This window comes from Stigmatopora argus, chromosome 11, assembly GCF_051989625.1.
Source record: "Stigmatopora argus isolate UIUO_Sarg chromosome 11, RoL_Sarg_1.0, whole genome shotgun sequence".
Taxonomy (NCBI): domain Eukaryota; kingdom Metazoa; phylum Chordata; class Actinopteri; order Syngnathiformes; family Syngnathidae; genus Stigmatopora; species Stigmatopora argus.
In genome coordinates, this window is record NC_135397.1 from 960,913 (window position 1) to 982,276 (window position 21,364).

Here is a 21,364-nt window from a genome sequence, read left to right on the forward strand (position 1 = left end):
CCCTCGATCCGATCGGCGCTCGCAGGGTGAACGACTGGTTGCTGAAGATCAACGACATCGACCTCACCAACAAGGATAGGAAGCAGGTCATAAAGGCGGTCCTCAACGTCGGGGGGCTCGTCAATATGGTGGTGCGAAGGAGGAAGTCTCTCGGGGGGAGGCTGCTCACGCCCGTTCACATTAATTTGATGGGCCACAAAGGTAGGCAAACTTTGAGTTTAAGTTCAAATCTACTGTTATTTTCCAGACTTTTTTTCATTTTTTTCATCGTTTGGCGACTTGATCGCTAACAGCTAATGTTGCGTTTTCCTCACTTATCTGTTTTGTCCGTTGTTCCTTATTTTGCTATTACATGAATGTACGCTATTTATATTATTATTTGTTTTGCATTCCTTGGCTCAGGTGCGACTTATAGTCTGGAAAATACTATGGTAGGTCAGGCATTGCATTTCTTAAGGGACATGACCACTGAATTCATATTTTTTGGGTGGTCACTACCATGATTTGACTGTAACGTCAATTGTTTTTTATCTGCAGTAATCCCTCAAGTATCGCGGCTTCACTACATCACATATTTTTTTTCTGGGGGAAATTTTTTTTATAATTTTTTTTGTAAGTTCATAAAAATGTGAAAATCCACCATGAAACTTGCAAGTGGAAGCCACTCCCCTTTCCTCCACTTGCTACTAGGACTTTTTGTTTTAAAAAAATTAAGTATTTATTTATTTATTTTAAATAGGGGTGATCCTACTTTGCGGTTTTTCGCGGACATGTCTGGTCTACATTAACCGCGATAATCAAGGGATTACTGTATTTTGAACTTTGGCCACTGTACATGCTATTGTGACAGCAGCACCACCCAGTGGCCACAATGAGACTCAACGATATAGAGCTACTCGTTTATTTTTTTTTATTTTTTCAATGTTAGCTTTTAAAGGGCCTTTTTTCTCGGTGCGAAATCTAACAAAAACTTTCAGTTATATTAGTCCTGTTAAACTATTATTTGTTTTGGAAATTCTTTGTTTTTGGATACAATAAGTAGCGCTATTTCATGCTTATGCATATGATAGTATATTCCATTTAGAAAGTAACTTGGACAAGGTTCATTTAATAATGTCTCTCATTTCTTTTATGTGTTCCAGAGAGCGGCATAGGTCTGGAGAATGGCGTGTTTGTCACCACGGTAGTCCAGGGCAGCCCGGCAGCCAAAGAGGGCACGCTGGCCGTTGGCGACAGGCTCATCGCCGTGAGTCCCGCACATTAATATTTTGCACGCCAAAAAGCAAGTATCGGTATCTCGCCCAGGTTCCTTTGAGTTTTTCATCCGGCCGGGCTTTGCTTTGTAAACAATTTAACAATGTTTACAATAGTCCCTATCCAGGATTAAGTCGTATTTGCGTCCAGAGAGAGACTTCAGAGAGCTGAAAAAGCGCTTGAATGTTGAAAAACCAATGCCCACAGGCAAGAGATACATTTCATTGCCAGATTTTAAAAAAAAAACGTATTCATCTTGTGGTTGCGACCCATTTTAATCTTAGCTGGATATGACATCCGCCCCCGCAATTTCTTATCTCGCAACGTCTATTTCAACCATCCCTCTCAAGTCCTTCCCATTGTGATGGAAATGGCGAGATAGGCACGCGCTGGCCTAGATTTTTTATGACTGTTTTTTTTTTGGAATAAGTCTTGAAAATGTTGGAGATATGCAGGTTATTACATGTCATTTTTGTGAGGATAATTAGATTTTATTTTTAGATTGTTGGTTTATGGTGGCAGATCTTTGTAACCAGTGCAAACAAAACAAGTATTTTAAATACTTGAAAAAAATTGCCATTTAAATCATTATTTTTGCAGCCGGCAGGGCAAAATCACCCCGAAAAGTGCAGCCGCCGTCTTGATGAAGGAAGCGTGTTCATGTCCTCATTTCTGCCCTCCCCAGATAAATGGCATCGCTCTGGATAACAAGTCGGTGACGGAGTGCGAGGCCTTGTTGAGGAACGGCAGGGATTCTCTTAGCCTCTCCCTCATGAAGGTGGGTGGCTTTCTATTGCTCTAGCCTCCTTTTTCTGGAACCTTCAAAGAACTTTCTTCCTCCTATTTTTTCCCCTTGACCTATATAGCGGTTAGCCGTTAGCATGGCTGTCAACCTCGGCCAATTGCTCCCCTTCTTAAGCGATAAAAAAAGCACGCAGATGCAACGCAGCACATATTTACTCACATAGGGCGCACTTAAAAGTATGCACTGAATTCAAGATTCTGTCGATGAATGACGCTGACATCTTGACTGTCTGAGGACATTGCTTGCTGACACGCTATACTTATATAGTGAAAAGCTTAAAGCAGGACAATATTAGCAGTCGGCGATGATGTTTTCGTCTGCTAGCAGTGACCGAGATGATCCTGATTAAAGCCGAAATGAGTAAAACGAGATCGTTTTACAGAAAACTTACTTTAAAAAATATGTATGCTGTACACCAAGGGTGTCAGACTCAGGTTGGTTCGCGGGCCGCATTAACGTCAACTTGATTTCATGTGGACCGGGCCATTTTAGATATGATATTTAGATTTGTTTTTAATAAATGGATTAAAAGAACTGGATTAAAAGCCCTGAATATCCACTTTTTATAGATCTAAAACAATGTTTATTTTAGCTTTTTAAAAATATTTTTAGATTTTACAAAATGATTTTTGAACTAAAAACTGAAAAAAATGATTAAAAAATTACAAGTATAGATTTAAAAGGGGGAAAATCAGGAAATTTAATATAAATCTATACTCTTAATTTGAATTTGATCCTAAAACAGAAAGTCGGCACTCAAGATTTACTTTTGGGCCACATAAAATAATGCGGCGGGCCAGATTTGGCCCCCGGGCCGCCACTTTGACACATGTGGCGTACACAATTTGAAATGATCAAAAAATGTATAAAATATGGGAAAAATGTACAAGTTGACAGGTATGCGTTAGCCTCGATTGGCTAAATTAGACCTTGGCTCAAACCCGATCACTCACTAAAATGTATCGATCGATCTTGTTTCCCCAGAAAGCGTTTTTTTTAATTTATTTTTTACCTCAATGTTTCTGAGCTATTTCTGTCCTCCTGCCGCAGTTCTTTCCTCACAGCACATCCGGCCAAAACCTCTTCGAAAGCCTCCGCGAATCATCGGAAAAGTCCAACGGGCGCGCCCACCCGTCCGAGATCCACTGTCGAAACGGGCGCAACCTCAAACACAACAGCTCCACGCAGACGGAAATCTTCTGCCCCGACGTCGCCGAGCGCCGGAAGCATCGGGGGGAAGCCACCCAGCTTTACGGGGACGCGGGCAAACCCTTCTCCACGGGATCCCTCCACGCCGCCGGCCTGCGCCCGGCGTCCGACTTGGGCGCCGGGCGCTACGGCCCCAGCGCCTTCCAGCAGTGCTTCCCCTTCTCCAAGGCGCCGTCTTCCCTGCCCTTCGACCCGGTCTCGGCGCCCGACTGCCTGACGGGCGAGGCGGCCCAGGAGCGAAAACGCAGCGGCGGAACTTGGCCCAAGGTGGTGGCGGGGGCCATGTCGGTGGCGCCGGATAACGGCGGCGGTGGCCCGCTCCAGGCGGCGCAGCTGTCCATCTTCAAATCGCCCAAGCAAAGAAAGTCCATTTTTGACCCGGACGCCTTCAAGCAACGTCCCGAGACGCCGTCGTCGAAGCCCCCGCACTCTCACTCGCACTCGCACTCCCCCCAAGCCTCCAAAAGCGACTCCTTCTCTTCGTCGTCCACCGCCACCCCCACGCCGCCGACGCCCCCCACCCGCAGCGACTCTTTCAAGTTCAAACACAAACACCAGAGCAGCTCCACGTCCGACTGCACCGTCACCTCTGACGGCAAGGAAGGCGCCCCTGCCGCCGCCGCCTCGTCGAAGGGCGAGCGTGAGCGCGACAGAAACGGCAACCACTACTTCCTGGACGGCAAGGTCCTGACCTCCAGGAAATCTTGCGACGAGGACATCGGACGAACCAGGGGGGAGGAGCCGGAGGTGAAACGGCCGCGGCCCAAATCCGCCCCGGCGCTTCGCCGCCGGATGACGCCGCAGACCGTGGCCCTTCCCGCCTTCCAGGTCGGTTGTCGAGCGGATTAACCAAAGCGCTCGTATACTAAATGGACGTTCTCCGTCACAGAGTTACCCCAACGACGAGCCTTCGGGGGACCCCCGGGACGCCCTGCGCTCCTCCCCCAGCCGCTCCCATCGGCACAGCGTGGGCTTTGTGCCCACCGTCTACAACGGCGCCCTGCCTCCCAGTGAGTCCTTGGAACGCCGACGGCTTTGACGACTCGCCTTTTCCCTTTTTCCCGACGTCTGTTTTCTCCCGTCAGATTCGGCCCACCGGGGTCTGTCTCCGTGTCCCGCCGTGACGGCCGTGATGAGGAATCCCGTGTACACGGTGCGCAGCCACCGCGTTCACACCAGCAACTGCCCGTCGGTGGCCTCTCAGATCTGCCACCAGCACGCGCCCACCAGGTGACCTACAGGGGTTGGAAAGGAGGCGGGACACAAAGGGCGCCATATTTAATTCTGTAAATAATGTCTTTAATTAGCCCTTAGACCAAAAAAAATCCACAGTTAATCTGAGTGTACATAAACAATAACTAAAATAGTCTAAAAATAATTGAGGAATCGATCAATAATGACAACATTTTGGACTTCAGGCTATAAAATAATAACCATTATCATTTTAGCTAAACGTCCTTTAATAGCAAGGCCGAGCTTATACTTTGTCGCAGGCAAATGTATCATAAAATGAAATCGAAAATCCTAAAAAAAATCATCAATATTGACATTACTTTTGCAGTAGCATTCGCAATAATAATGTTGAAATAGAATTTAGTACATTGATTGACCCCATATTTTTTTGAAAAACGCAATGCAGATGAGCAAAAACACATGATCCCAAAATAATAAAGAGCCTCTTTCCAGCCAGGCAGGCAGCCAATCACAGCCTCGCGATGACTCTTACTTTCCAACGAGTCTCCTCCCAAAAGGCCCCAAAGCATATGATTAAATTTTATTAGCGTTATTCGGCATGAATGTTTTCCGGTGGCGTTCGGGGTCGAACCCGTCAACGTAATGAACTGTGAAATAACTAGCGTAGCCCTGTAATGGCACGCGCATGGTATGCATAATTTGATTTCCCCCTCCGTCTTTTGTCCAGCCCGCAACATCAGGGCCGTCTGAGCCTGGACCTCAGCCAACAGAAGCGGGGCGGAGACTACGTCGAGTCCCCGTCGTCGCGCGGGGCCCGCGCATCACACGGTATGCACTTGCCACTCGGTCGGTCTGGCTAGTCTGTTTTCCGCCATTCGCCTTATTTATCAGTTTGACCCTTGACCTTTGACCTTTGGCTGCAGGTTCCGCGAATAACATCCAGTACCGGGCGGAGAGGATCAAAATCCCTTCGACTCCTCGCTATCCTCGCTCCATGCTGGGCTCGGACAGAGGTGGGTCACTCATGGGTGAAATAACCAGAAGGCACTGAGTCATGCAAATCGTAACTCTTGTACATCACGGAATATTTTCTTCTTTTGGCTACGTGAAAACATTTACAAGAAGAAGGATTACAGTCCCAACTTTCATTCCTTCTTTCTCTGAACCATGTATCCTCACAAGGGTCGCGGGGGGTGCTAGAGACTGTCCCAGCTAACTATAGGCAGGGGAACCCCTGAATTGGTGGCCAGCCAATCACAGTGATGGAGGAAACGAACAACCAACCACTCATGGCTAGGAACAATTTAGCATACAATTAGCCTAGCTTGCATGTTTTTGGGGTGTGGGAGGAAACCGGAGTACCCGGAGAAAACCCACACCAGAACATGCAAACTTCACACAGCGAGGACCCACCTGGGATCGAACCCTCGACCCCAGAACTGCGATGCAGATGCGCTAATCACTCAGCCACCAGCCCGCCAAGTCCGAACTTATATCACCCAAAAAGTTCCTACTATTTTTTTTTCACCCGACAGCAGAGCGGTAAGCACATCCGCTTCACAGTTCTGAGATCGCGGGTTCAATCCCCGGTGTATTCCCACCTCTACGATTGGCTGGCAGCCAATTCTGGGTGTTCCCATAGTTGGCTGGGATAGGCTCCAGCACGTACATAAGTGGCACGAAAAATTTATGTTTTTAAGAAAAACATTGTCTTAATGACAGAAATACAAACTGATTTGGAGAGTCGAAAGCAGAAGGACGATGGGATTGGACGCCCGGGGTGGTCAATGGCAGCGGTCCCCTTTGCTTCCGCAGGCTCCCTCTCGCACTCGGAGTGCAGCAGCCCCAGCCTCATCACGCCGCCGCAGTCGCCGCTCAACCTGGAGACGTCGTCCTTCGCCAGCAACCCGTCGCAAGGCTCCGCCTCCACGTTGCCCCGCATTTCCGTCAGCCCGGTGCCCGTCGGCGAGCGCAGGAAGGACAGGTACAAAACCAGGCACAAAAAAAATACAGGGCCGAAAACCACCATGCCAAAAATGACTGTTGTTATGAAGCCGTGGAAGTCAAGTTTTTTATTCCCCCGCAGGCCATACCTGGAGGAACCACGCAACGTGGTGGTCCAAAAAGGCGCCGAGCCTCTGGGCATCTCCATCGTCAGCGGCGAGAACGGCGGCATCTTTGTCTCCAAAGTCACCGGGGGCAGCATCGCCCACCAGGCGGGACTGGAGTACGGGGACCAACTCCTGGAGGTGAGAACACTCCGAGAATTCCGAAGGCTTCGGTCGGGTTAGCGATCGGTGCCCGGCGACCTAACGCCGGCCCCCTTTTTTTCCCCCCCTCGCCAACAGTTCAACGGCATCAACTTGCGCAACGCCACCGAGCAGCAGGCGCGCCTCATCGTGGGACAGCAGTGCGACACCGTCACCCTCATGGCCCAATACAACCCGCACATGTACCAGCTGGGCAACCACTCTCGCTCCAGGTAGGGCACACTCGTGGGTTTTCTTGATCCTCCCAGCGAGCTAAAGCGCCGCTCACTTTAGAACGACAATAAGAGTGCTTTTTTTTTGGTGCTAAATGATGGCAGCTCCCGCCTGGAACCGGTCAGCGCTCGGTCCACGCCGCAGGGAAGCGGCGCCGCCACGCCGGAGAACCCCGCCGCCATCGACACGCTCAGCGAAAGGGACGAGGGCACCCTCACGCCGTCCTCCAAGCAAACCACGCCCACCGCCAGCCCGCGCAACCACGTCAGGTAAATAAATTCCTTCCGGCGAAAGAAAGAAAGAAAGAAAGAAAACGTGGGCTGACTTTGTGTCCCCCGCGGACTCCCAGAATGCAATCCGACGGCAACAAGAAGACGACGGGCGAACCACGGCTGGTGACGGTGCACCGGCCCGGGGTGGAGGTGGGGGTCACGTTGTGCGGCGGGAACCTGCGGGGCGTCTACATCGACAGTCTGGATGAAGACAGTCCGGCCAGAGGTCCCGATGGCCTTCGTCCTGGTGACATCATTCTGGAGGTATTTAGGCACGGCTTTTTCTCTCTCTTTATTTTTTTGTTGTGCAAACGACTTCTCCCATTATTGGCAGTAGCCCAACTTTGAAGGTCATTTCACGTTTCCATTTGGTCTTTTCGCAGTACAACTCCGTGAATATGAAGAACAAAACGGCCGAGGAGGTCTACGTGGAGATGCTGAAGCCGGCCGAGACGGTCACGCTGAAGGTGCAGCATCGGCCCGACGACTTCCACGTGCTCCAAGGTGTTCCGGGGGACGGTTTTTATATCAGGTACTTGGAAATTTGGAGCTTTTCTTTAGCCTAATAATTACTAGGGCATTAAGTATGACTAAATAGTCATTCGCAGTTTGTATTTAGGGAATTTGAGCAACCATTTCAATGGGAATTATCAATAACCTTCCGGGCGACCAAAAGACCGGCTACCAAAAGACCGGCGACCAATCGACCGTGTACCCCTCTCCCAGGGCACTTTACGACCGGACGGGCGAGGCCGAGGAGGACCTGACGTTCAAGAAAGACGACATCCTCTACGTGGACGAGTCTTTACCGAAGGGCAGCTTCGGGAGCTGGATGGCGTGGCAGCTGGACGAGAACGCCCAGAAGATCCAGAGGGGCCAGATCCCCAGCAAGTACATGTGGGTGAACCCTTTTGAACGTGGATCAGACGCCAGCTCGGCTTAAAAAAAGGCAAAAAAAATGGATCTGTAACGTTCCAGGATGGACCAAGAGTTCTACCGGCGCCACAGCGTGACGGAGAGCAAGGAAGACGGCGGCAAGACCTTGTCGGCCGCCGCCCGCCGCTCCTTCTTCAGGAGGAAGCAGAAGCACAAACGCAGCAGCTCCAAAGACAGCAAGGAGACGGTGGCCCTGGACGCCATCAGCACCGACTCGCTCCCCTTCCTGGAAGGTGAGCGCCCGGGCCGGCCCACGGGCGGGAAGCCCCGCCCCCTCCCAGTGTGTCACGCCGGCTCGTTGTGTGCGCAGACTGCATAAGCCTGGCCTACCAGAGGGTCCAGAAGGTGGAATGCGCCTCCCCCAGGCCCGTGCTGGTCCTGGGCCCGCTGACCGACGCCGTCAAGGAGATGCTGGTTAAGGAGTCTCCCGGGAAGTTCTTCAGATGTGTTCTAGGTGAGGTCCGGTGTGTTAAATCAACCATCATTCCTATGTAGTGCGCTGAAAAAAACACGTCAATGGACACTTTGAGCACACTTGGATTGGATTGGATAACTTTATTCATCCCATATTCGGGAAATTTCGTTGTCACAGTAGCAAGAGGGTGAGAATACAGACACAGAAAAAGACATTTTAGACATAAATAGATGGGTAATAAGTTAATAAATAAATAAATACATGAATAAATATATAAATAAATAAACGTGTTGATGAAATATATATGTGTATATATATATATATATATATTTTATATATTAAATATATATATATACATACATATATATTTTATATATATATATATATATATATATATATATATATACACACATATATACACATATATACACATACACACGTACACACACACGTACACACACACGTACACACATACACACACATACACACACATACACACATACACACACACACACATACACACACATACACACATACACACACATACACACATACACACACATACACACACACACACACACATACACACATACACACACACATACACACACACATACACACACACACATACACACACACATACACATACACACACACACACACACACATACACACATACACATTATACACACACACACACACATATACACACATACACACACACACATACACACATACACACATACACACATACACACACACATACACACACACATACACACACATACACACACACATACACATTATACACACACATACACACACACACACCTACACACACACACACACACATACACACATACACACATACACACATACACACACGTACACATATGTCGATATGGCGCCCAACATGCCCCAAACCCGATAGAGAACTGACCGTCCAAACCATAACTTTTGCGGGCTGACGCTGGACTTTTGAAACGGGGAGAGCCACGTTCCAACTATTTCCCCAAAACCTTCACTTTGAATTATTAGCGCCACATGTTGAATCATTCTTGCAAAATGCTAATTTAAGATATGTTTTCCTGCAGAGGTGATGAAGGCATCCCAGCAAGCCATCGAGCGAGGCGTCAAAGACTGCCTCTTTATCGACTACAAGCGCCGCAGCGGACATTTTGACGTCACCACCGTTGCGTCCATCAAGGAAATCACGGAAAAGGTACGGGGGTTTGATACCCTGGTCTCTGCTTTTTATTGCTTCTCCATCTTCCGCCATAAGTCCTTTCTTTGGTCCTGGACACGAATGAAGACATTGTCCACGTTGTTTTTCATTTATTTTTGTATCTCTCCTTGCGTCTGAGCGATTTTGTTTGCTTTCCGTTTCAGGGTTGCCACTGTTTGCTGGACATCGCGCCGCACGCCATCGAAAGGCTCCACAGCGTTCACATTTATCCCATCGTTGTGTTTGTCCGCTACAAAAACGCCAAGCAGATCAAGTAGGTGGCATCACAATTCAATTGGATTCCATCCCCATACACCACATGTTAAATGGGGGGTATATTAAACAGCAAAATACGGTAAGTAAGCTAAAGATAAAACAAGTAGTGTTAAGGCTAGTAGTAACAGGGGGGAGGAGTCATGTCATGTCACAACGCTAAAAACGACTTCTTAAATCACAGGTGTCAAAGTGGCGGCCCGGGGGCCAAATCTGGCCCGCCGCATCATATTGTGTGGCCCGGGAAAGTCAATGATGAGTGCCGACTTTCTGTTTTAGATCAAATTAAAATGAAGAGTATAGATGTATATTAAACTTCCTGATCCCCCCCCCCCCTTTTACATGAATTAATCCATTTGTTTTTAGTTCAAAAAGCATTTTGGAAAATCTAGAAATAAATATGTAAAATATTTTCTGTTTTTCCCTTTATTGAACATCATTTAAAAAGATTTAGTTTCCTTTTGAAATGAGAAACAAATGATTAAAATATTTTTCCCTTACTAAGAAAAAAGCTCAAATAAACATTGTTTTGGATCTATTAAAAAAAACCCTGAATATTTAGGGCTTTTGATCCAGTTCTTCTACAAAAAAAAATCTAAATATTATATCTAAAATGTTCCGGCCCACATGAAATGGAGTTGACGTTAGTGAGGCTCGAGTTTGACACCCTTGTTCTATGGTGTCCGTCCACTTTTGTCCACAGGGAGCAAAAAGATCCCATCTACCTGCGCGACAAAGTGTCTCAGAAACATTCCAAGGAGCAGTTTGAAAACGGCCAGAAGATCGAGCAGGACTACAGCAAGTTCTTCACAGGTGCGTGACGGCCGCCGTCGCCGTCCCTCCGTCCGTCCGTTTAACGGCGCCCCTTTGTCCGCAGGCATCGTCCAAGGTGGCTCCCTCCCTTACATTTGCACTCAGATCGTGACAATAGTGGATCAAGAACAAAATAAAGTCCTGTGGACTCCCCTGGGCTGCCCATAGCGGACCGTCGGCCAAGCTCCGTCACCCTCGCGCTTAACGAAAGACCCCTCGTCCCGCATCATAGGTACACTACATTGTAAATGATTGCTCTCTTTTTTTGTCGACGGCTCATTCCGTCGTCCCCGAAGGACTCGGCGGTGGTCAAAAGGCGCCCGCGTGCGTTCGATATTGACGGCGGTGACCCCCAAGCCACGCCCTCGTAACACTGATAACCGCCAAAAGAGCGTGAGGACCACGCTGAAAAAGCAGGGGAGATCAAATAACTAGCTTGGTTGTTTTTGGACAAGTGGAATCATGAATTCACATTTTATACACTTCCCCCTCCAAAAAAATATTTTATTATTCACGCCGCGAAATGTAATTATTGCTAATCGGATGATTTCTAAATTGCCCATCATCAAATTGTTTGCTCACCTCACGTTTTTTTTTCAATTTTTTTGGAAGGTTTAACATTTTTTCTTGTAAAACAATGTGACTTACTTTTAAAATATCTATAATTACCGTAATTTTGCCCTAAATAACCCGATACTTTTTCCCCTACTTTGAACGCTATGGCTAATGATCGCTAGTAGCTAATTTATATTATTATTAATATTTTTATCTAATGAGCTTCATCTCTTTCGGCATAAATACACACATTTTTGGTGACAAAAAAAAATCTATTATTTTTTAATTTGGCCACTAGCACTGGCCAAATTAAAAAAAAAAAAGATTTTTTTTTAATTTGGCCAGTGCCAAATTTCATTTTTTTTTTTCATAATTTCCCCAAAACAAATATTGCTTTTCTTCCTGACAAAATATCGACAAATAATTAACATTCTCCACAATGACAAAGCGTGATTGTGAATCAATCAATTGTGTTGTTTTGATATTTTCTAGCTTTTTTTTTCCTCCTTGCACTTTTCACCGTGGTCCCAACGCTTCCCGTAGCATCTCCGTAAGCACCACTATCCGTCGTCGTGGTCGTCGTTCTCGTAGCAGTCCCGGCGCTCGCGCGTTGCCACGCCGACGGCAATCGCACCTTGGCTCTATGCATGGCGTCCTCTACGCAGCAGCAGGGAGTGCCTGGGAAAGTGCCTTCTTGCGGAAGAGGGCCTCGCGAAAATGGCAGTTTCTCCTCATTTCGTTTTGTTCCTTTTTTAATTTCCATAATTTTATTTTTTGAAAAAAGGCCCTCCTCAGAATGCACTCCAGGGCTCGACCGACAGACCACTGTGTCATCATCATATCCTTCTATCTCTCTAACACGTATTTAACATAGAGTATGCAGAAAAACACACACACACGCGTGCGCACACAAACATATCAATATATATATACTACAGTATGTAAATCTATCTATAAAAGAATCCTATATATTCATGTATTTTGACTAGGTCACGTTCCTAGGAAGGTCTGACAGTCATGTTGGCATGTTTGTTGTTGTTGTTTTTTTTCGTTGCTCGGTCGTCCGTCAGTCCCGTATTCACGTTTTCCCGAAAAGAGGGCGGGGCAATATCGCAAAGCCGTCGTCCCCCCGAGTGACGTTTTTTTTTTTTTTTTCGTTTTCTAGCGACGGCCTTCCCGCGAAATGTTTATTTTTTCGCCGTGCCAAAATCCGCTAAGGAGACGTCGCCCCTTTTTGAGTCGAACATTTCTTGTTTTTGCACTTGTGTAGCTGTGAACGGTCGCCAGGTTTTCAGTAGACTAGCGATGCTAGGTACGCTCATCTCTACTGAAACTAATGACGTTTGTATTTTTGTTTTGTTTTGGTGCGTCTCATTTTTTTAGTTCCTCGCATTTGGTTTTCCGATGAGCTCCAAAAAGCCGTCGCTTCTTCCTCGTGAAAAAAAGGGATCTATTCTTGCACAGTTTTTTTGTTTTTGTCGTTTTGTTTTTCCGAGGAAACGTGGTCCACCGGGTTTGAGTTTTTGGCCTTTCGAAAGAATGGTGGAAAGACACGAAGCGAGTGTCATGTGACTATTTTTTCCGAGTAGTTAGCACGGTGGAAGAAAAAGCGACACGCGACGACGCCAGGTACGGATTGGACGTGTCTTTATATGAAAAGAATGTGATTTGTATGTCAGGACATGAATTAACATGACAATAAAAGGTTTTTTTTTTGTCTGTATCACAACGTGGCCTGACGCTGTTTTATTAAGCAATGCTCGTCATAGAAATTCTAACTGAATCCATATTTCAAGTATTTTATTAAAACTAGGTGACATTTTTAATCCTCCAGATACATTTAAAAATACACGTTATGCAAATACAATACTTTTTAAAAAAATATTGAGTAACTGTATTAATTTTATAATTTTGAACTTTTTGGGTAGCTGATGAAAAAAATTAAATAAAATATTTTGATTGTTTCTTGCAGTTTCCCGTCTTGCCAGCCGGGAGAGCTCTCGCTGCCAAATGAATCCAATATAGAAAGATGGAAATATGAACAGACGGGTGCTTTTACAAATTAAGACAAGCAATACTCAAAGGAAGAAAAAACAATAAACTAAATAAAATGTATAATTATAGCCAAAACGAAACCAACTTTATTATGTAACTTGAACTCGATCACTATTTTCAAGCTGATTGCCAATTTTTTAAAATCCTAAGATCCTGATTTTGTTTTGTTTCTTATCATCTATAATGTTCTCATAAATTGGATTTTAATTAGTAATGATTGAACACGGCCGATGAAAGACTTTTTCCACTGTATTTTAATGTGTTAAATGATGCTTTGGTTTTCCTCTCCAATTACTTTTGGGCTTCCTTTAGCGCCCTCTTGTGGAGACTTTCAGCGGTCGTGACAGGCGCTCAGCTGTGGACGCCCCCCTCTATCTCTCTCCCTCTCTCTCTCTCTCTAGCTCTCTCCTTTTTTCTCTCCCCCATTTGTCTCCTCTCCTGTCGGAGCTCACATCATCATCACCCATCGAGCTTCCTCCTTCTCCTTCTCCTTCTCCTTCTCCTCGCTTTTGGGTCTCCTCGTCCAAGTGACGCTCACCGGAGCCCGACACAAGACTCACCCGGCACAAAGTGCCGAACGTCGAGGGGGGCGACCAGGGGGGGTGGGAGAGAGCAGAGAGGCTTGGATGGAAGACGGCTAGCGATCCCCCCTCACCCCACCCACCCTCTCCTCGCGATCGCTCGATTCCTGTGGATACCTTTTCACTCCTTTTTTTCCCCCTCCTTTGGAAGCCAGTGTTCCACGGCCGCGAAGACCCCCCTCACCCTTTCCCCTTCTCCCCGGGACTAAGGCAGCCATCGGCGGCTGCGGGGCCGTCGACGACGCCGTCACCTCGTCGTCGTCGTCGTCGTCTGCCATGGCGAGCGGTGACTCGCGTTCGAGCCTTTTGCTTCCAAACTGTCCATTCGGATGTTAAATGTGGAGGTCGCCTCGGTCCAGTTTCTCTCCGCTTGTTTTTGTTTGTTTGTTTGTTTGTTTTTGGGCTTTCTTGAACAAGTGAGGGAGCTCGAGTGAAATCGGGAGGCGTTTTTGTTTGTTTGTTTGTTTATTTAGGGGACTCGCTCCTTCCTCAAGTGGGTGGTCCCCCTCCTCCCCCATCCCCTCGCCCCCGGGGCGTTATGGCCGGCGAGTGGGTCCGGGGACACCGGGCCGGGCTCTCCGAGGCTCCCCCATGCTAGTGGCGAGGCGGACGGCACGCCGCTCCCCCATGGCCGTCAAAGCTCTATGAGGACAAGCGAAAGCGAAAGCGAGGCTCCCGCTCCTCCTCGTGCTCCTCGTCCTCCTCCTCCTGGTCCTCCTGGTCCTCTTGGTCCTCCTTCGCCCGGAGCCGACTCGTCCATCCTGATCTCCAAGATGCAAGACGTGGTCATTCCCTTCTCGTCCGAGGTGCCCTGTGACAGCAATGGGCAGCGCATGTGGTGGGCCTTCCTGGCCTCCTCCATGGTCACCTTCTTCGGGGGGCTCTTCATCATCCTGCTGTGGAGGACCCTCAATTACCTGTGGACCGTGTGCTGCCACTGCAACGTCAAAAGCAAGGTAGGAAGCCCATCCCTGGGTTCCAATCTCTACTCGATTGGACTCCAAAATGTGTCCTTAACTTCTGGTCCCTCGGAACCAGGAACCGCGATTCCAAATTCTCAATTTCACCAATAAATGGATGGGGGACTATTAATGTAATAACATTAGCCTCTCAAAATGTCACTTAGTATTCTTCCCATGCCTAAACAGTTTGACAACATCTTATTGTACGTTTTAATTTGACAGTTTGGTTGCTGAAATCATATTTTCCCATGTTAAAAAAAAATGACAGTGCTCAGCTCATCCATGTTCTGCGTCTTTAAATATATTGTTTCAATCGGGATTGACGATTCATCGATACGTCTTGAAAATACATCGTGCCTTAGATGGATATTGGTGCAAATGAGTGCAAAAATCCATTTGAAAAATTGGAATCTAAACTTTGTGCCATGTCGCCCTGCGTCAATGTGACGTTTTTGCTGCAAGGCGGACATGTTTGTTTACCGGAAATCAGCCACAGGTGTGTTGTGTTCACGGACACGCCCTTTTCCGGTCTTTTCCACGACTATGGCGACTGGCCGGCATCTTAGTTGTTTTTGTCCAACAAATTCAATGTTTTTATCGGAAAATGGCTCATCCGCGTTACGTAGGAAATTGGAACAACACCAAGACTGCCCGTAAGCCTCGATTTATCTTTATTTTTATTTATTTTTTCTGCCTGACCGAGCGATGAACTTAAAGACTTGAACGCACGTGAAAGTGGACGCATCCTGGTAAGTCCCAGTCAATTATCTTGTTTTTAATCCGAATTTCGTCCTGCAAACTGCTTCGATCGAGTGACAAATGACGCGTGGGCAAAAGCTGGCTTGTGTTTTGGAGATCAAATCCCATCAAATATAACGGTTTTGAATTGTTTGCATGCGGGCGAGCTGCCGTAGTAGATTAAAAAAAAGTCGCCGAAGCGCTTAATCAACGTGGTCAAACAGTATAATAATCTTTGATTGTAGTGTTTGTGAATAAATACTGGGTTGGTATGTGATTAGAAAGGCGGACTGGGATTTATGATATCCATTTTGACATTAATGCATCATCTGGTCGCTGCTAAAACAGGTGTTCTGAAGAGTTGGGTTCCATCGTTAAACGAAGGAAGCTCCCAAGCGTTACTGCGCATGCGCATAGTCACCGTGTCCCTCTCGTCAAATCCAATAGGGATGCATTTTGGCTTTAGTGTTCATTATAATGTCTCTGTGGAATATGTTTGATGGTGAAAACGATGCAAAAAAATTGATATGAACAACCATTTTGGCTCCGATGTTGTTGATGTTGAGTTTTGCTTTAGAATTCATTATTATGTCTTTGTGGAATATGTGATATGGTTCAAATGATAAAAAAAAATAGATATGAACAACCATTTGGACTTTGATGTTGTTGCTGTTGATTTTTTGCCTTATAATTCATTATTCTGTCTTTGTGGAATATGTGATATGGTTCAAATGCTATAGAAAAATAGCTATGGACTCTGATGTTGTTGCTGTTGATTTTTGCTTTATAATGCATTATTATGTCTTTTTGGAATATGTGATATGGTTCAAATGATAAAAAAATAGATATGCACGCCCATTTTGACTCGACATCGTTGTTGTTGGCTATCTGTAATATTTTATAGAGCCTTTTGACTACTTACTCATACTAGCAATAATGTATTATGGACCAATAATAATGTCGGTTTCCTTTTTTTTCCCTTTCAATGAGACCGAAAATAGTTTCATTTGTATTTTTAGTGGTCAAAGTGAGGTTAGACATCCTGTATTTTTGTGAAGGTCAATACAAATATTTTTAATAATTCTATATTCCCAGCGAATGGGTCCTTACTCCACCTTTCTTCCAAGTTTGTGGCAAATCTGTTTATCCGTTTCCGTGCAACGCCGGCAGATAGCGAAACGATGTGGAAAGCTAATTAACCCATCGCGACATGGCTATCGGCAATCCGTCTCGCAAGTTTATCTGTTTTGCCTAAAAAAACATGTAAACACGAGCCGGGCCATCTAACCGACAACATTAAACAATAACGTCTCCCATTTGGATAGAATTAATCCCCACTAAGCCATGATGCTAATTTTCTTATCCGCAGTCACATTTGATTCTAGCGCCCCCTGCAGTCGAAACGCCTGGGAGCCAATCAATAAACAGCCTGTAAATTCCTCCAAAATCACTAAAACGTACACCAAGTGACCCGTAAGTGCCGTAAAATGCCTAGAAAGGAACGCGAGATGAACTCGTTGGCCGCCATTGACAAAAATAGAGGTCCAATTGACTTTATTTATTCCGGAAGGCTGGCGGCATCCCGTTGGGTGACTTTGGTGGGCTTGACAGGGAAGAGCCTCGTTAGGAGTATTAGGGAGGCGGAAAGAGGAAAGAGGATCCTGCCTTCGGCTGACCGCCGTCGACAACGGGACGCGTCTCGCTCCGGCCGGGGAGGGGGAAGCCTGGCCAAAATACGAGAGGAGGGGCCGAGCCAGCCCGCCACCGCCGCCGCCGCGGCGGACACGCAGCTGTGTCCTCGTTCTCGGAAGCGACGCTGCGCTCTGTCGGGGCTTAAAAGGGGGGATCATTGCGGAGGGTGATGGGTGCGCATGCCAAGGGAAATGTCAAGTGCCCTCCTCAAAAACACCAGCTAGCATATGACAGAGTCTGGGCTAAATCACCCGCATTTGTAGTATACACTACACATATAAATAGATATATTTGATGATGAAATAGTTGGTCAAAAGATGAAACTGTTCTGTTGTTCTATATGCTAACTACACTGTGGTTTCTGTTTCTCGAGTGTTGACGGGTGCTGTCTACGCCCGCAACTTTTATGGTTTCCAGCGTGTGCTCTCGAGCCGCATGCGGCTCTCAGACAAAATGAATGCGTTCCTGAGCTTCTTATCATATTTTATATAGACTGGCTCTTTGCTTGATGTGTTGGCTTTGGCTAAGTTGCATTGTATAACACATTATTGTTTTGTGAAAGTGTTTCATTGTGTGTTTTTGTGTCTATTGGCTGGTCAGGTGCTTGAAAACTTTGGCTATTTGTGTCTAACTTGTTCGCCACTTCTGGTCTACTGATTCTCGGTTTCCAGCCAAGTTGGCCATATTTAGTAGCGGCACTCTAAAAAGGCTTGTTTTTCCTTGTAACGGGGCTTCTTCTGTTTCCATATTGCGCACTAGCAAGCAGAAGGTATTTCATGTGTCCTCTAGTCTACGTCGTCCTCTCGATTTAGTTTAAATTCCGTTCCCCAACCGATGTTTTTTGTGTTGTTGTGCCTTGTGGTTAGCGAAGAGTCTAGTTGATGGCTTCTGCGTCATGCCACCTCCAGAAGTTCTTACGTGATGCACGTGGGACGTCCATTAGCTTGTGGACACGCGGCTCAGCTGACGCTATTGTGAGATTGTTTTCAATATCATTTTAACAGGATTGGACAATTCCCGAGCACCGCATAGGCCCAATTTCAATGATGACACTCCATTTTTTTTAAAGGTTTTACGCCCCGGTCACGTCGCGTATTGATTGCCCCCCCCGGCCCATTTTCACTGACATCCAATTTGTTTAAGACGTTGGCTCCAAATGATCCTCAAAGTCCGGCGCCAGGGCTTTTGAGCAATTCAGCGCGATTGGCTGCTGGTTCAGCCAAGGACACATCTTAAGCTTCCCAAAAGTTCCCCCAAATCATCTCATTTTCTTATGATATATTCTTTTTTCTCATTTGGAAGCTCCCCTCAAATTAAGGGTCAATAGTGAATGATTATGTTTGAACAAATCCTGTTGGCTGAACAATATGTATTAAATAGTGAAAGTCAATTACACCTATTTTCTCCCTGGGGGCCGCAAGTTAAGCAGTGTTAGGCCCATGCTTACCTCTCCCCAGCCACTTCATCCAGTTCTTCCGGTCTCCCCAGCGTGTCCTCAGTCGCCCCGGCGGCCTTCTTCCCAGCGGGATGAGACCGGAGAGGCGTCCCGGGACTCCTCTTAATCAGATGCCCGAGACACCTCATTTGGCTCTAGTTGATGTGAAGGAGAAACTGGTCTACTCTGACCCCCTCCCAGATGACCGACTCATCCTAATCAGATGCCCGAGCCACCTCATTTGTCTCCTGTTGATGTGAAGGAGCAACTGATCTATTCTGAGCCCCTCCCAAATGACAGTCATCCTAATCAGATTCCAAAGACACCTCATTTGTCTCCTCTTGATGTGAAGGAGCAATTGATCTCCTCTTACCGCCTCCCAAATGACTGACTCCTCCTAATCAGATGCCCGAGCCACCTCATTTGTCTCCTATTGATGTGAAGGAGCAACTGGTCTATTCCAAGCCCCTCACAAATGACAGAGTCATCCTAATCAGATGCCCAAGACACCTCATTTGTCTCCTCTTGATGTGAAGGAGCAATTGATCTACTCTGACCCCCTCCCAGATGACCGACTCATCCTAATCAGATACCCGAGCCACCTCCATTTGATTCCTCATGATGCGGAGGAGCATGGAACCTACTCTGAGCCCCTCCCCAAATGACCGAGCCACCTCATTTCGGCAGCATCTTTTGGCTCCTCCCCCTGGGGGGCCTTCCTTATCTGCTAGAGCCCAGCACGACTGCCTGTCTTCCCTGTCGACTAGCTGCCCCTCCGTACCGTACGTACATATACGTCAATGTTTACTCTCACGGTAGCTGACACAGCTACTGTACTAGTAAGCACCCTCAACCTCGGCACCCCCGTTACACCCCTCCCCCCGGAGTGCGTTAATATGTACTTTAGAGCCGACAGCTGTCAGAAATGTACAATCGCTTCTGTCCAAACAGCTCAAGGAGAAGGTTAAAGTGGCAGTGTACCTGCCACTCCGCTCGCCCGCACCACATCGCCTGACATTTAGCTTCATCGGCTAATCCAGCTCGCACGCAGATGCGATTGTGAAGTGCTGTCGCCCCACTTTTGCAATTGTTTTCAGTCCCCGACGACAAAGCCGGTGACCAACCGGAGCGGTTTTCCTCGCTCCTGTACCGCTACCTTAACCACTTTGTCCAATCTGGAACTCCAGGCTAATTTAGCAATTACATTTCAAGCGTTTTGCCACGCGGCGTGCGGGAAATAAGAGATCAAAACTGTCTGCTGGACACGAATAACTGGAAGTACATGGAGATGATGTTCCCGTGGCGGCGCGTATTCAAATGTTTGTTTGACGGCGCGCCAGCCCACGTCTACGGGGAACATTCAAAATTCATCCCGTCTGGCGGAGACTTGAATGTGCTGAAAACGTTGCCCACTTGCCTCTTCGGGTGGGACGGCGCCCAAGAGGGTCAGGCTGCTTTTTGTGTCAGAAAATGCTTTCTTTGGAGGACATTTTGCTTTGTGTGTATCTTGGATAACAAACGTTACAATTTTTTTAAAATCCCTTTTCAATTCTACATTTTGTCAGTCAACGGCAGCCAATGAGTTAACAGACACTTTTCTACATAAACTTGTTGCTTTTTTAAAACAGTAACGCATCGTTTTTTTGGTGAGAGCATACAAATAAACTTTGGAGAAACAAAGTTTGGTGATATACGTATATTTTCTTGCTCTATTGGTGCTCTTTCCACAGTCTGAATTGTTTATCATTGAGACTAGCTGCTAAATTATTCAGTTGTTTAACGGCAGTTGTTTTAATGCAGCCGTATGCCGTAAATTCCTTCTTCCGCGCGATTCATCCTTGGCAGAATTTAACAACACAACAACTCATTTCCATAAGTGAATGTTCCTATCGATTTGACTGCACTAAAAGGTTGATGGCGTTCGTAATTGAATGCCTGGAAAAAAATTCCCTAGTAGCCGGCTACCACAATTAAGAGGAGCGCATTGCCGTATGCGTTAGCACTCAAGCTAGGTGTCTACGCAAACAACTGCTGTGTGTGTGTGTGTGTTGCCACACATTTGGCAACACACCAGCTGTGATTGGCAGAGCTCACACTCCACCCTCAGCTGTCGTTCTCGCCAAATTCGGCCCCAGTCTTCCCAGTTAACCAGGCATAAAATGCTGGAATTGTAGCGATCTGTGCCGATTTTGAGAGCCTCAAAAATGAGATTTAACCTGAAAAATACTTCTCGCTTTTAGTGCGTTTGAATGGAACATTTCCATTGGATTTTTCAAATGAGATTTGGGATATTTTGTGGATTTTGCATGTTCTCCTTGGGGCCTGGGTGGCTTTTCTTTGGGTACTCCGGTTTCCTCCCACTTCCCAAAAAGCAAGAATGCATGCTAGGCTAATTGTAGGCTAAATTGTCCCTTGCTAGTTTGTCTCCGAATTTGTCGTCGTCACCACTGAATCTGCTTGTTTGCTA

General features: G+C 46.6%; 2 protein-coding genes across 28 annotated transcripts in view; both read left to right on the forward strand.

The window, feature by feature from the left end:
* The window catches only part of dlg5a (discs, large homolog 5a (Drosophila)), a 32,073-nt gene extending 18,916 nt beyond the window's left edge, over positions 1 to 13,157 (forward strand). Inside the window, exons 13-33 of the mRNA XM_077612984.1 lie at positions 26 to 201; positions 1,143 to 1,246; positions 1,940 to 2,032; positions 3,110 to 4,096; positions 4,158 to 4,278; positions 4,354 to 4,498; positions 5,190 to 5,290; positions 5,386 to 5,475; positions 6,278 to 6,446; positions 6,549 to 6,711; positions 6,811 to 6,944; positions 7,050 to 7,214; positions 7,295 to 7,481; positions 7,601 to 7,749; positions 7,944 to 8,114; positions 8,196 to 8,386; positions 8,464 to 8,607; positions 9,663 to 9,790; positions 9,958 to 10,067; positions 10,770 to 10,879; positions 10,944 to 13,157. Coding sequence (XP_077469110.1) covers positions 26 to 201; positions 1,143 to 1,246; positions 1,940 to 2,032; positions 3,110 to 4,096; positions 4,158 to 4,278; positions 4,354 to 4,498; positions 5,190 to 5,290; positions 5,386 to 5,475; positions 6,278 to 6,446; positions 6,549 to 6,711; positions 6,811 to 6,944; positions 7,050 to 7,214; positions 7,295 to 7,481; positions 7,601 to 7,749; positions 7,944 to 8,114; positions 8,196 to 8,386; positions 8,464 to 8,607; positions 9,663 to 9,790; positions 9,958 to 10,067; positions 10,770 to 10,879; positions 10,944 to 11,047 — 3,742 coding nt within the window. The 3' untranslated portion in view covers positions 11,048 to 13,157. The remainder of the gene's footprint in view (positions 1 to 25; positions 202 to 1,142; positions 1,247 to 1,939; positions 2,033 to 3,109; positions 4,097 to 4,157; positions 4,279 to 4,353; positions 4,499 to 5,189; positions 5,291 to 5,385; positions 5,476 to 6,277; positions 6,447 to 6,548; positions 6,712 to 6,810; positions 6,945 to 7,049; positions 7,215 to 7,294; positions 7,482 to 7,600; positions 7,750 to 7,943; positions 8,115 to 8,195; positions 8,387 to 8,463; positions 8,608 to 9,662; positions 9,791 to 9,957; positions 10,068 to 10,769; positions 10,880 to 10,943) is intronic.
* Positions 13,158 to 13,882: 725 nt separating this feature from the next.
* kcnma1a (potassium large conductance calcium-activated channel, subfamily M, alpha member 1a) overlaps positions 13,883 to 21,364 on the forward strand; it is a 140,058-nt gene continuing 132,576 nt past the window's right edge. For 7 of the 27 annotated variants that reach the window (XM_077613521.1, XM_077613531.1, XM_077613537.1 and 4 more), the window contains exon 1: positions 13,894 to 15,026. In XM_077613521.1, the coding sequence (XP_077469647.1) occupies positions 14,715 to 15,026 (312 nt within the window). In that variant the 5' untranslated portion in view covers positions 13,894 to 14,714. Of the gene's footprint in view, positions 15,027 to 21,364 lie in introns of all 27 variants that reach the window. The other 20 variants (XM_077613516.1, XM_077613517.1, XM_077613519.1 and 17 more) reach the window with 8 other exon arrangements.